The sequence below is a fragment of the Salmo salar genome, chromosome 18 (assembly GCF_965601325.2).
Source record: "Salmo salar chromosome 18, fSalSal1, whole genome shotgun sequence".
Classification (NCBI taxonomy): domain Eukaryota; kingdom Metazoa; phylum Chordata; class Actinopteri; order Salmoniformes; family Salmonidae; genus Salmo; species Salmo salar.
In genome coordinates, this window is record NC_138308.1 from 86,544,922 (window position 1) to 86,558,917 (window position 13,996).

The window sequence follows — 13,996 nt, forward strand, 5'->3', positions numbered from 1 at the left end:
AGTGCCATCTGGTGGAGGCGGATGGAACCCAAACCCCCTTGGTGGTTTATGTACGCTACCACTGTGGTGCTGTCTGTCTGTACCAGCACCGGTTTGTCTCGCAGTTGTAGGAGAAGAATTGAGCCCAGCTAGTTGGATTTCTCTCAACTCCAGCATGATGATGGGGAGTTTGGACCAGCTGGGGCTCCATGTCCCGCTGGTCTCCCTCCTCCTCAATACCTGCTCACCAGCCTGTCAAGGAGGCGTCTGTTTGGACCAGTTCCCTCCGATGGACTCTGCCCAGGCGTATCTCGACTGAAAGGAATTTCAGTGATTGCTATCTTGCCACTGCTCAGGTACATTCCTTGGACACAGTCAGACGACAATACCTGTCTTCCTTGGGATGTAAACCCTGAGCATTGAACCAACTCTGCAGGGGTCTCTGCAAGTGTAGAAGGCCCAATGGGGTCAAAAAAGAGGCTGCGGAGAGGAGACCCATCGGTCTCTGACACTGAAAAACAGTCACCTTCTGGTTTTGGACAAAAACATTGAGGTGAACTACAATTTCTGGACTTTCTCTTCGGTGAGGTGGGCCCTCATTAGAGACGAGTCGATCTGCATGCCCACAAACATTACAGTTTGTGTGCGGCCCAGGAGGCTTTACATTTTTTTTTACATTTTAGTCATTTAGCAGACGCTCTTATCCAGAGCGACTTACAGTAGTGAATGCATACATTTCATACATTTTTTTATTTTTTATACTGGCCCCCCGTGGGAATCGAACCCACAACCCTGGTGTTGCACACACCATGCTCTAACAACTGAGCCACAGGGAAGATGTGAGATGTTCTCGTGAATGAGCACAGGTTAGCCAATCGTCTAGGTCATTTAGTAGTAAATCAAATCTAATCAAATTTCATTTGTCACATGCGCCGAATACAACAGTATTCAGCGCATTTCACCTTAGTGAAATGCTTACTTACAAGCCCTTAGCCAACAAGCAGTTTTAAAAAAAATAAGTGAAAGTATTTACAAACAAAAGAAATACAAAAAAATAAAACTGAAGTAAAAAAATAGAAAAATAACAAATAATTAAAGAGCAACAATAATATAACAGTAGCGAGGCTAAATACAGAGGGTACCGGTACAGAGTTAATGTGCGGGGGCACAGGTTAGTCGAGGTAATTGAGGTAATATGTACAGTACCAGTCAAAAGTTTGGACACACCTACTCATTCAAGGGTTTTTCTATATTTTTTACTATTTTCTACATTGTAGAATAAAGTGAAGACATCAAAACTATGAATTAACACATATGGAATCATGTAATAACCAACAAATTGTTAATCAAATCAAAATCTATTTTATTTTGGAGATTCTTCAAAGTAGCTACCCTTTGCCTTGATGACAGCTTTGCACACTCTGGAGCCGATGTAGTACGATACAATCGTAGTCCTGTATTGACACTTTGCCTGTTTGATGGTTCGTCGGAGGGCATATCGGGATTTCTTATAAGCTTCCGGGTTAGAGTCCCACTCCTTGAAAGCGGCAGCTCTACCCTTTAGGTCAGTGCGAATGTTGCCTGTAATCCATGGCTTCTGGTTGGGGTATGTATGTACGTACAGTCACTGTGGGGACGACGTCATCGATGCACTTGTTGATGAAGCCAGTGACTGATGTGGTGTACTCAGGAGGATAGAGTTATGGTCAGATTTGCCAAATGGAGGGCAAGAGCTTTGTTCGCGTCTCTGTGTGTGGAGAAAACGTGGTCTAGAGTTTTTTTCCCTCTAGTTGCACATTTAACATGCCGGTGGAAATTTGGTAAAACGGATTTAAGTTTCCATGCATTAAAGTCCCTGGCCACTAGGAGCGCCGCCTCTGGATGAGCGTTTTCCTGTTTGCTTATGGCGGTATACAGCTCATTGAGTGCGGTCTTAGTGCCAGCATCGGTCTGTGGTGGTATGTAGACAGATACGAAAAATACAGATAAAAACTCTAGGTAGGTAGTGTGGTCTACAGCTTATCATGAGATACTCTACCTCAGACGAGCAAAACCTTGAGACTTCCTTAGATATAGTGCACCAGCTGTTGTTTACAAATATACATAGACCGCCACCCCTTGTCTTACCAGATGCTGCTGTTCTATCCTGCCAATACAGTGTAAAACCTGCCAGCTGTATGTTGTTCATGTCATTGTTCAGCCACAACTCATTGAAACATAAGATACTACAGTTTTGAATGTCCCGTTGGTAGTTTAATCTTGCTCGTAGGTCATCGATTTTATTTTCCAATGATTGGATGTCTGCCAATAGAACTGATGGCAGTGGGGGTTTACTCATTTTACTCACTCGCCAACAAATTCTCATAAAGGCAGCCCGACCTCCGCCCCCTTTTTCTCTGTCTTCTCTTCACGCAAATGACAGGGATTTGGGCCTGTTCCCAGGAAAGCAGTATATCCTTCACATTGGACTCGTCGGACTCGTTAAAGGAAAACGCTTCTACCAGTTTGTGGTGAATAATCACTGTTCTGATGTAACTGTGCATGTAACTGATTAAATGTAACTCAGTATTTTCAATGTAAGTAGGTAACCAAAGTGTACAGTACAGTGTATTTCAATGAGCCAGCTTATTAAAAAGGCAAGATAAATATAACCGCATGTTAAAGAGGAGGTGGTTAGTGTTTGGTCCAGGCACGCTGACTGTTGTGAAGGTGTGGTGTGACCAGTATCTTCAGGGAGAATCCCACAAGCATCCATCCACTCTGGGAGAGTCCTAAGAAAGAAGGCAGGAGAGAGGGGGATGAGGAGGAGGGAAAGGAGTTTAAACCACCCACAGGTGGCTGGTGCCACCTTCATTGGGGAGAATGGGCTCATTGTAATGGCTGGAACGGAGTCTACTTAATCGTATAAAGCACATCAAACATAGTTTGACACCAATCCATTCACTCTATTCCAGTCATTATTATGAGCTGTCCTCCCCTCACCAGCCTCCTGTGGAACCACTGTACAATATATTAGGCCAACCATCAAATTTGACAACAAAGCTACACTGCAAAGTGTGTAGTATTTTATTAAATCACTTTTTTTGATAGGTGTTTCCCACTTGATAGGCCTCACTCGGTAGGCTTCGCCCTCTTGGTAGGCTTCGCCCTCTTGGTAGGCTTCGCCCTCTTGGTAGGCTTCGCCCTCTCGGTAGGCCTCGCCCTCTCGGTAGGCCTTTTGGTCTTTTTAGTCCTTTCACTTTCGGTAGGCGTTTCTCTCTGGGTAGGCGTTTCTCTCTGGGTAGGCGTTTCTCTCTGGGTAGGCGTTTCTCCTTCAGTAGGTTTCTTAGTCTCTGCAGGCCTTTCTCTCTGGGTAGGCTTTTCCCTTTCACTGGTAGGCCTTTTAAATTCTGTAAATAAACTCTGATTTCAGACTGGGGCAAAGGTTCACCATCCAACAGGACAATGACCCAAAGCACACAGCCAAGACAACACAGGAGTGGCTTCGGGACAAGTCTCTGAATGTCCTTGAGTGTCCCAGCCAGAGCCCGGACTTGAAACCAATCGAACTTCTCTGGAGAGACCTGAAAATAGCTGTGCAGTGACGCTCCCCATCCACCCTGACATAACTTGAGAGGATCTGCAGAGAAGAATGAGAGAAACTCCCCAAATACAGGTTTGCCAAGCTTGTAGCGTCATACCCAAAAATGCTGTAGTCGCTGCCAAAGGTGCTTCAACAAAGTACTGAATAAATGGTCTGAATACTTATGTAAATGTTATATTTCCATTGTTAGTTTTTTTAATAATAAATTAGCAAAAATGTCTAAACCTGTTTTCACTTTGTCATTATGGGGTTTGTTTGTAGATTGATGAGGGTGGAAAAATGATTGCATCAATTTTAGAATAAGGCTGTAACGTAACAAAATGGGGGAGGGGGAATGTCAAGGGGTCTGAATACTTTCCAAATGCACTGTATGGTACCACCTTGACATCTGATCTGCTTGCCTCAATACATGAATGCTAGAACATTGGTCACTAGGATTAGCCATTTGCATCTAGTCCCTTAATAATTGCATAACGGTGAAAGTTAGACACGTGTCCATTATAGTCATACTGAGAGGTGATGCAAGGCTCGCTAGCTTGACTAGATTCCTCCAGAGACGTACACAGCCTGTTGCATTTATTCACATAATATTGGAGTCAGATTGATGAACGCAGTTTATTATTATATTGAACATAATGGTTGGATAATTACCATTAACTATAAATGGTGGCTCCTCAGTTAACGATGGGGATTTCCATAGACCCTTACAGTGGCGGGGTGTCGCTTTGTTATTGTTTGAATAGCAGATTGCCCCGTTAAGTAATACTTTAAAGTAATTTTTCAGCATATCTGTACTTTATTTATATTTTTGACAACTTTTACTCCACTACATTCCTAAAGAACATATGCACTTTTTACTCCCATAAAGTTTCTGTACTGGTGGCGCCACCTTGAGTTAGGAGGTCAGTAGTGGTAGTAGCATTAGCCTCTTCCTCCAGTACTGGCATCTCACCAAAGCTAGAATCTTAAGAGGGGAGTTAGTAACAGCATTATATTTTTTACAAAACCACTGCACTCCTATCAGTATCAATCAGATTCAACAATATTAATGGCTAAGTCTCAAATGACACTATGTCCTATAAGTTTTTTATTTCAAGTTTATTTAACCAGGTAGGCCAGTTGAGAACAAGTTCTCATTTACAACTGCGACCTGGCCAAGATCAAGCAAAGCAGTTATATAGTACACTAATTTAGAACTTATATATAGTACACTATAATAGGTTGCATAGTGGTTAGAGTGTTGGGCCAGTAACCGAAAGGTTGCTGGATTGAATCCCCGAGCTGACAAGGTAAAAATCTGTCGCTCCCTAAGCAAGGCAGTTAACCCACTGTTCCCCGGGCGCCGAAGACGTGGAAGTCGATTATGGCAGCCGCCCACACCTCTCTGATTCAGAGGGGTTTGGTTAAATGCGGAAGACACATTGTTGTACAACTGACTAGGTACCCCCCTTTCTCTTATTTCAAGGAGTTGGCCACTATATAAACGCATAGAGATAAATGGAGAAAGAAGCCATTATGGCAAAGATAGGAGACGTTCTCTCTATGGTGTCATTTAATCTGTTCGTTATCGTTACAATCCTAATTGCTTTACCTGGTCCTGCCAGGGACTGGTGGCGCCATCTAGAGTTTGGTCAGAAGTGGGTTCACTAGTTACTTCTTCCAGTACAGGCATATCAAAAAGGTAGAAGAATCCTAGAACAGGTTTAGCAAGTAACAAAATTATATGTACAAACTTTCCCAAAATGATTCTGGTTTTCCAGGAATTCTGGTTGGAAGATTCCTGGAATCAAGAAGGAATAAGCAAGAAACCTGGTCCTGTGGATTCTGTCTATTGTGCTCATCTGATGGCTTCTACACACACACACCATGCTGATTGGAGACAGAGACATAAAGGGAGAAATAAAGAGAGAGTGTGGTGGGGACTCCTAAGATTCAGTATTTTTGGAACGGAGGAAATTATTTACCGTAGTCTACTTTGAGAACAAACTCTCACATCTTTCACAGCAAAGAGTGAGCTAGTGAGGAGAGAGAGATGGGAGGGCCACAGCTAGGCATGTCGGCAGTGCTTCATTTGTAATTCGGGAGGTGCGGAACAAAAAGTGAGCACGAGAGGGTGGTTCGGGAGTTCTGAGGTACCGGAACATATATCATCGCATTTGTGTAGTGACATAGAGCAGTAGAGTACAGGCATTTACAGAGGTTGCACACATTGGCCCTCCCCTTCCCACCATTCACTCACTCATTTAGTAACAGCCTGATAGTAAGCAGCAGCAGGTCATATACAGTACCAGTCAAAGATGGGGCAGAACTACACATTCAAGTTTTTATTTATTTTTACTATTTTCTACATAGCAGAATAATAGTAAAGACATCAAAAATATGAAATCATGTAGTAACCAAAGAAAAGTGTTAAACAAATCCAAAAATATTTTATAGTCGTCAAAGTAGCCACCCTTTGAAAAAACATGACATATTGATGACAGCAAATAGTGAGGAAAGTCTTTCCTGCAGTCTAAATCAGTTTTCATTTATCTGCCATCTATACTCCGTTGATTGGCTACCATCGCCAATCTCTGACCACATTTTGAAAAAGCGTATTCTCTTGGAAATAACCACATCGTGTGGAGGCGGGGGAACAAATACAAATAGGCGAGATTCATTTGTTTAACTGTACAAATGCTACTCAATGATTGGCTGGAATTTCAGTTAGTAATCTCATTATTTTTCTTCTAACCTGTTTTTTTTTGTAAAATTGTCAGCGTGAAAATTACAGGTAGAACAATCATTAGAATGCCATTGCTAATTTCCATAAATGTAAGACTTGCAATGTGTAACATGCATGAGCAGAAATAGTAATATGTAACCATTGTTGCAAATATCACCTGATGAAATGACATGCCTGGACAAAGTGGATGATTTGGAAGAAATGGCCTGATGATACAATGCAAAACCTACCTTTCCACATTCTTCACCAACGTGGAGAAAACAAGTTTGAAAACAGAGGCGTGTCCAAGGTTAAAAGGGAAAATCTCTATTTCTGAAGAATGTTTTTATTCACTATTCTAGAACAGTGACATTCTCACACATTTGCCAGTGAGTCATAATTTCTCACTGTAACAACTATTCTGTCCAAGTTTTTCTTTAGTTGTTTTCTATAAATACATGTGCAAAAAATACATTTGACACCTTAATTTGTTTTTTGACCCTTTTATTTTGAGAAAAAGTTGAAATTAAAAACATGTTATGGTGACATCTTAATTTAACCTAATGTGGATGTAGTAGGATGGTGGACGTGGATCGCCCCCTAATATTATCAGTTGTAACGTTTGATCACCTGTGAAAATTGCAATAAAACCCACGAAAGAACAGCAACAAAGTGTAGGGATCAATACAAACCTTGAGGGGTTTGACACAAACCTAAAAGCCAGAATATTGTAAAGACTTGGAAGAGATTTCATGTATTCATAATTAATAGTAGAGCATATTTCAGTGTGCACGCGCATCTGTCCTCTTCACAACACCATCCCTCCACCCATAATCTCCATTCTCTGCAGAGGACAGAAAAGGCGTGAGTAAGATTTCCAATGTATTCATTACACATGACAAATAAACCTGAAAAACATATAACACAAAACAAGTGCTAAAACAGGAAACTGAATTTAACAGCATAGCAAAAAATCTCACCATAGGCGGTTCTATGAAAGCGAGCCAATCAGAAGAGTGCGTTGGGAGGAGCCCCATTGATTGACACTTGTAGATAGCCAATGCAGAGCCAAGCAGGTTTCCTACAGAATAGACCAGCCCCTGAAGCCACTGCTGGTTAGAGTTCTCCAACAGCTTGAACGCTGAGAGAAAATGCAACAGTGAGCAGTGGTAACATGCTTATAAAATACGTCAAATGAAATTGTATGTCACATGCGCCAAATACAACAGTGAAATGCTTACTTACAAGCCCTTAACCAACAGTGCAGTTAAGAAAAAGTATTTACAAAAATAAACTGAAGTAAAAAAATAGAAAAATAACATAATTAAAGAGCAACAATAAAATAACAGTAGCGAGGCTATATACAGGGGGTACCGGTACAGTCAATGTGCGGGGGAACAGGTTAGTCGAGGTAATAATTCAATTATGATATGTAGGTTCAGGAGAGCTCCAGGAGAAAGGTTGACAACATTTGACATTTTAGTGATTTAGCGGACACTCTTGTCCAGAGTGACTTAGTTAGTGCATTCATCATAAGTAGCTAGGTGAGACAATCACAGTAAGTACATGTTTCCTTAATAAAGTTGAGGTGACCACTACTGTAGTCTCAGAGGGAAAGGTAGAGCTACGCTTTTGCCATTTTGTGTATTTGTACAGATGTACAGTTGAAGACTGATGTTTACATACACCTTAGCCAAATACATTTAAACTCAGATTCACAATTCCTGACATTTGATCTTTGTAAAAAAAAAAAAAATCCCCGTCTTAGGTCAGTTAGGATCACCACTTTATTTTAAAAATGTGAAATGTCAGAATAATAGTAGAGAATGATTTATTTCATCACATTCCCAGTGAGTGGGGAATGATACCACTCCTCTATGTATATTGTTACAGGGCAAAGCTCGTAGCAGAGGGAGGACGGCTAACTGTGCACAATATAGAGACTACTATGAAGTTAAATTGAACGTTACACACACACACACGCACACACACACACACACACACACACACCACACACACACACACACACACACACACACACACACACACACACACACACACACACACACACCTAGATCATGGTGAGAGTAGCAGAGATAGTGTAATCATTTCAGACACCACTGTCAACTTTCAGTGATTGGTTTGTCAAAGAAGGTACAGTGCTTGAAATAATAGCCACAGATCCCTGTATATAGGATGCCAAATCCCCAGAAGGGAAGTTAGCGGTAATAATAGCATCTCCTGCAGAGTGGGATTAAGAAACATGTGACTCAGAGTTTTGTTAGGTTGGATACTCTTCCAACGCCACTAATCTCTCCCCCATTTCTAACAGCCAGCAAACACTTGACACACCTCCCAGAAGATTGGGACCGAGTGACACAATTATTACACTGTAACGAGGGTGTTCACAAAGGGGTGGGGTGTAGATCGGCTTTGGGATGTGCGATGTGTACCTAACCTGAGCACAGGGAAGTATTATCCACAGGTACCAACTGTAGCAGAACACAGGAGGTCACTGAAGATGTTGGTGGTTAGGGAACAGGGTATGAGTTGGGAGACAGGTAGGGAGTATCTGAAAAGGTTCAGTCCTAGACTTATCAGTGAACCACGAAGATAACAGGAGAGCAGGAGACAGATTCACGGGCAATAGCTATTCTCACGGCAGTCGCTGTAGGGACAGTAACTGTAGGAGTTGTAGCAATGGCAAAGGATAATATAGCAACAGCATGGAACTGGACTACAGAGCAAATGAAGGGTATTGTGAAGTACGCGCCAGGGGCAGTGTTAGTAGTAGCAGGGGTTACTTTAGTAGCATTGTTGGGATATCATATTTTGAGGGCATTGATGTTGAAACGTATATACAGTGCTGAGTTACCTCAAGATGAAGTAAAGTTGATTAAGGCCACCGCATGTCTATATCGGATGGACATGGAGGAGGAAAGAGATGGGGAGTGAAGTGAAAATGACATGGCTTGGGAACACCTCTTGGAGCCTGTGGCCTGACAGGGGAAGACTGGGTGAAAGCATGAGGCTTTATATGGCCTTAATTTTAGTGGAATCCAGCAGAAAAGTATCCTGAAGGCATAGAGTCAGACGAAGAGAGAGTGGGAATCGTCATGTTATCAAACTTGGGTTTTTCTTTGCATATAAACTCAGCAAAATAAGAAACGTCCCTTTTTCAGGACCCTGTATTTCAAAGATAATTCGTAAAAATCCAAATAACTTCACAGATCTTCATTGTAAAGGGTTTAAACACTGTTTCCCATGCTTGTCCAATGAACCATAAACAATGAATGAACTATGGAATGGTCGTTAAGACACTAACAGCTTACAGACGGTAGGCAATTAAGGTCACAGTTATGAAAACTTAGGACACTAAAGAGGCCTTTATACTGACTCTGAAAAACTATAGGGAGACAGGACGGACAGCTGATCGTCCTCGCAGTGGCAGACCACGTGTAACAACACCTGCACAGGATCAGTACATCCGAACATCACACCTGCGGGACAGGTACAAGATGGCAACAACAACTACCCGAGTTACACCAGGAACGCACAATCCCTCCATCAGTGCTCAGACTGTCCGCAATAGGCTGAGAGGCTGGACTGAGGGCTTGTAGGCCTGTTGTAAGGCAGGTCCTCACCAGACATCACCGGCAACAATGTCGCCTGCAGGCACAAACCCACCGTCGCTGGACCAGACAGGACTGGCAAAAAGTGCTCTTCTCTGATGAGTTGCGGTTTTGTCTCACCAGGGGTGATGGTCGGATTCGCGTTTAACGTCGAAGGAATGAGCGTTACACCGAGGCCTGTACTCTGGAGCGGGATCGATTCGGAGGTGGAAGGTTCGTCATGCTATGTGGCGGTGTGTCACAGCATCGTCGGACTGAGCTTGTTGTTATTGCAGGCAATCTCAACGCTGTGCGTTACAGGGAAGACATCCTCCTCCCTCATGATGTGGTACCCTTCCTGCAGGCTCATCCTGATATTGACCCTCCAGCATGACAATGCCACCAACCATACTGCTCATTCTGTGCGTGATTTCCTGCAAGACAGGAATGTCAGTGTTCTGCCATGGCCAGCGAAGAGCCCAGATCTCAATCGGAGGGTGAGGGCTAGGGCCATGCCCCCCAGAAATGTCTGGGAACTTGCAGGTGCCTTGGTGGAAACATTTCACAGCAAGAACTGGCAAATCTGGTGCAGTCCATGAGGAGGAGATGCACTGCAGTACTTAATTCAGCTGCTGGCCACACCAGATACTGACTTTTACTTTTGATTTTGACCCCCCCCTTTGTTCAGGGACAAATTATTCAATTTCTGTTAGTCACATGTCTGTGGAACTTGTTTGGTTTATGTCTCAGTTGTCAAATCTTGTTATGTTCATACAAATATTTACACATGTTAAGTTTGCTGAAAATAAACGCAGTTGACAGTGAGAGGACGTTTCTTTTTTTCCCGAGTTCATATAATTATGCATACCATAGCACATTATTAATACTTGTTATGTTTTGTGTTTCTATTTGCTTTCAAGTCTTGTGCTGTCACTCTTAGGAACCAGAAGGAGGAAATGAAGAAAGTCAAAAGCTCCAGCTGGAATTATTATTCAAAAGGGGGGACTGATGGGTACTGACTTCTAAACTTGAAATATCCTTATTCATGTCACTGAGGGAGAGAGTAGAATGCAGAGTTCTAACAGAACATGTTATTGTTAGATATTAGGGACCCTATGGAGTGGAGAAGGGCTACAGTCTGGTTTCAGTTGTTGGGTTATTATTTGAAATACACCAGAAGTTAATGGTTATACATAGGAGGAATGTATATGGTGGGGTCAATTAAGGGTGAATATGAGCCATGGGCTTGGAGAGTTACTAAGTAAGGGAAAAGGCAATCACATGGTTGCGGTCACTGATAAGGGTGGAGAGATGTGGTTTAGTGAGGAATGGGGGCCGAGGTCAGGTCAGGACACATTAAGGGAGAAGGAACAGTTTATTACACACATCACTTAACTTCCTGCCTAGCAACAAAGATGTCATGTTTAGAGAGGAGGAGACATCACCTAAAGTGGGGAATAAATACTTGTGCTGGTGGGAACATGTCTTTGTCGTTCCAGCTGTCTGACCCATTGGGTGAATAAACTTGGTTTGAGCTTTTCCTAGTTCTCCGTTAGTTTTTCACTCTGCTTGTCAGAACCTAACAACGGCTATGGGCTGTATCCAGGCACTCTGCATTGCGTTGTGCTTAAGAACAGCCTTTAGTCGTGGTATATTGGCCATATACCACAAACCCACACAAGGTGCCTTATTGGTTAAATAAACACTCACTGGCAGACATGGACATGAGAGCCTGGATGGGCCTCCAGGCCATCATACAGACCATCATGATGGGGAAGATGGATATGGTGTTACCAGACATGTACATAATGAATAGATTCATAGGAATCTGCTTCAGGGGCCCCAGAGCTACGTCCCAGCAACGCTGTCATGGGTGTAGAGAGGTAGGGGGAAGAGCGAGAGAAAAGAAGTTAATAACAATCTACAGGTAACTGCCAAAAAAAAGGAAGCACCAACGTAAAGTGTCTTAAAAGGGCGTTGGGTTGCCAGAACAGCTTCAATGCACCTTGGCATAGATTCTACAAGTGTCTTGAACTCTATTGGAGGGATTTGACGCCATTCTTCAATGAGAAATTCCAAAGTCTTTTGTTGAATAAATAAATAAAATAAAAACAATTGCGGAAAAGGGGGATATTGTGCCGCTCAAGAATCTCCCGAAAGTGTTCAATTGGGTTGAGTTCTGGAGACTGAGATAAACACCCTTTAAACCCCCTATGCTCCTTTGAGACCTCTTTCAAAGTTACTGAGATTTCTTCTTCTAGCCATGGTAGCTAAAACAATGGGCAACTGGGCATTTTTATACACAACCTTAACCAGGATGAGATGTTGATTGCTTAATTAACTCAGGAACCACACCTGTGTGGAAGCACCTGCTTTCAATGTACTTTGTATCCCTCATTTACTGAAATGTTTCCTTTAGTTTGGCAGTTACTTGTATATTCAAGGCATTTTCTTTTTTTAAGTACAATGTGCAAAGGGAGATTTGTTAATGCATCCTGATCATATGTAGCCCAAAGTCCAGTCTGTTTGTGCTACCATGCAAACTTCCTGTCACTCACTGACAATGACAGCAACGGATTTGGCAAAAGCACAAACAGATCAGATCATTTAAATTCCTCCTCTACACTACCTACCTTCTCCACCAGGTTTTTGTCTGATTCCTGGATGCTGGTATCTGGGACTGGTTTGTCTGAATAGCCAATTGGATACATCACATCTCCCTGGTTACTCTGTCTGTCACCACGGCCCCTGGAAGAGACAGAGGTCAGTTCAGTTCACTTTATTCAGAGGGCTATAGATGGTGAGAGAGGCTGTAGTATAGGATATAAAGGTTATTCATAGTTCTAACAAGGTAGCTAGTTCTTCAAGCAGGTCATGCCCGTGTATCTGAATTCATGATCAAATGTGGGCTCTGGGAACAATAATCCACCATTTGTCAGGTAAAATCAACATGGCTGATAAGAGTTCCAATCCAAAAATCAACCACTAAACCCTACGCACCTGTGGGTTTCTCTTCTTACCTGGCATTGCCCAATGTCAGCTCCAAAGCCCATTTCATCCTCCTAGCTCCTCCTCTTGTAGACAACGCCCCTCCCCCCTGTCCCCCTGGAGTCGCCATGGCAACGTAGAACTCTGCTGAACAACCACACAAAGTAGCACCAAACCCTGCAAAGTGAAAACACAACATTATTACATGAAAGGAACTGAACTACATATTAACAATGACCAAAACGAACACAGATCTTTGTTTTTGCAGAACTTCATAGATCTTGCTTGTGTCAGAGACTATTACAAAACAACAAATATTTTCAGCTAGAGGAAAGGGAAAAGGCCTTGGTTTGACTTGACATACATCAAACAAGACTATTACAGGGGTGAAACGTATTGGTTTCGTTTTAAATGTGAAAGAAACGCTAGATCTGGCTACAATCAAAATCAAAGTGTATTTGTCACATGCCAGATTACAGCAGGTGTAAACCATACAGGGAATGTCTCATTACAAGCTCTTCAACAATGCAGAGTTCAATATCAGAGGCAAGACAGAAAATCCAGAATAGGATCTTTAAAAAAAAGTATCTGCTTACGATGTGTTTGAATGTTAACAATACGTTTATAGACGTCATTTACATTTAAAGGCGCTGTCAAGACATGTCCCTAATGTAAACTGGGACTTCTGCTAATAGATTATAAATGTGCTGATGCAGCTGGCTAGCTTGATAGCATGCAATCTTAGTTAGCTGCCGTTACTAGCTAGATTCAGACATCTACTATAGTAAACAGAGGTTAAATAAATAAAATGACAACATTCCTTACCTTACAGACACGTTCCAACTACTGTTTAATATGCTTTTATATTACTATTGTGCAGAATTAGCAGGCAAATAATGGATAATCATCAAATTAAATCACAAGCAGTGAACACAACTTGAATGGACGACATATGATGGTCGAGAAAAAAAAATAACATACGATGGTCGGTCTCAAAATGATGACGTTTCATTATTGATGTCGCTCTTCACTGCCTTCTTGTGGGCAAACATAGTAGTAGAAAAATAAAACTTCTTCAAATGGGGTTTTAAAGGCGGTTGGCATCCGATGTTAATGGCGCATTACCGCCAC

General features: G+C 42.2%; 1 protein-coding gene across 1 annotated transcript; it reads right to left on the reverse strand.

The window, feature by feature from the left end:
- Positions 1 to 6,763: 6,763 nt before the first annotated feature.
- emc4 (ER membrane protein complex subunit 4) lies at positions 6,764 to 13,844 on the reverse strand. Its single transcript, NM_001279033.2, is given in 6 exon segments — positions 6,764 to 7,110; positions 7,247 to 7,407; positions 11,588 to 11,741; positions 12,511 to 12,625; positions 12,898 to 13,042; positions 13,691 to 13,844. Coding segments are annotated over 5 exon segments (564 nt in total). The 5' UTR covers positions 12,996 to 13,042; positions 13,691 to 13,844; the 3' UTR covers positions 6,764 to 7,074.
- Between the last annotated feature and the right edge of the window lie 152 nt (positions 13,845 to 13,996).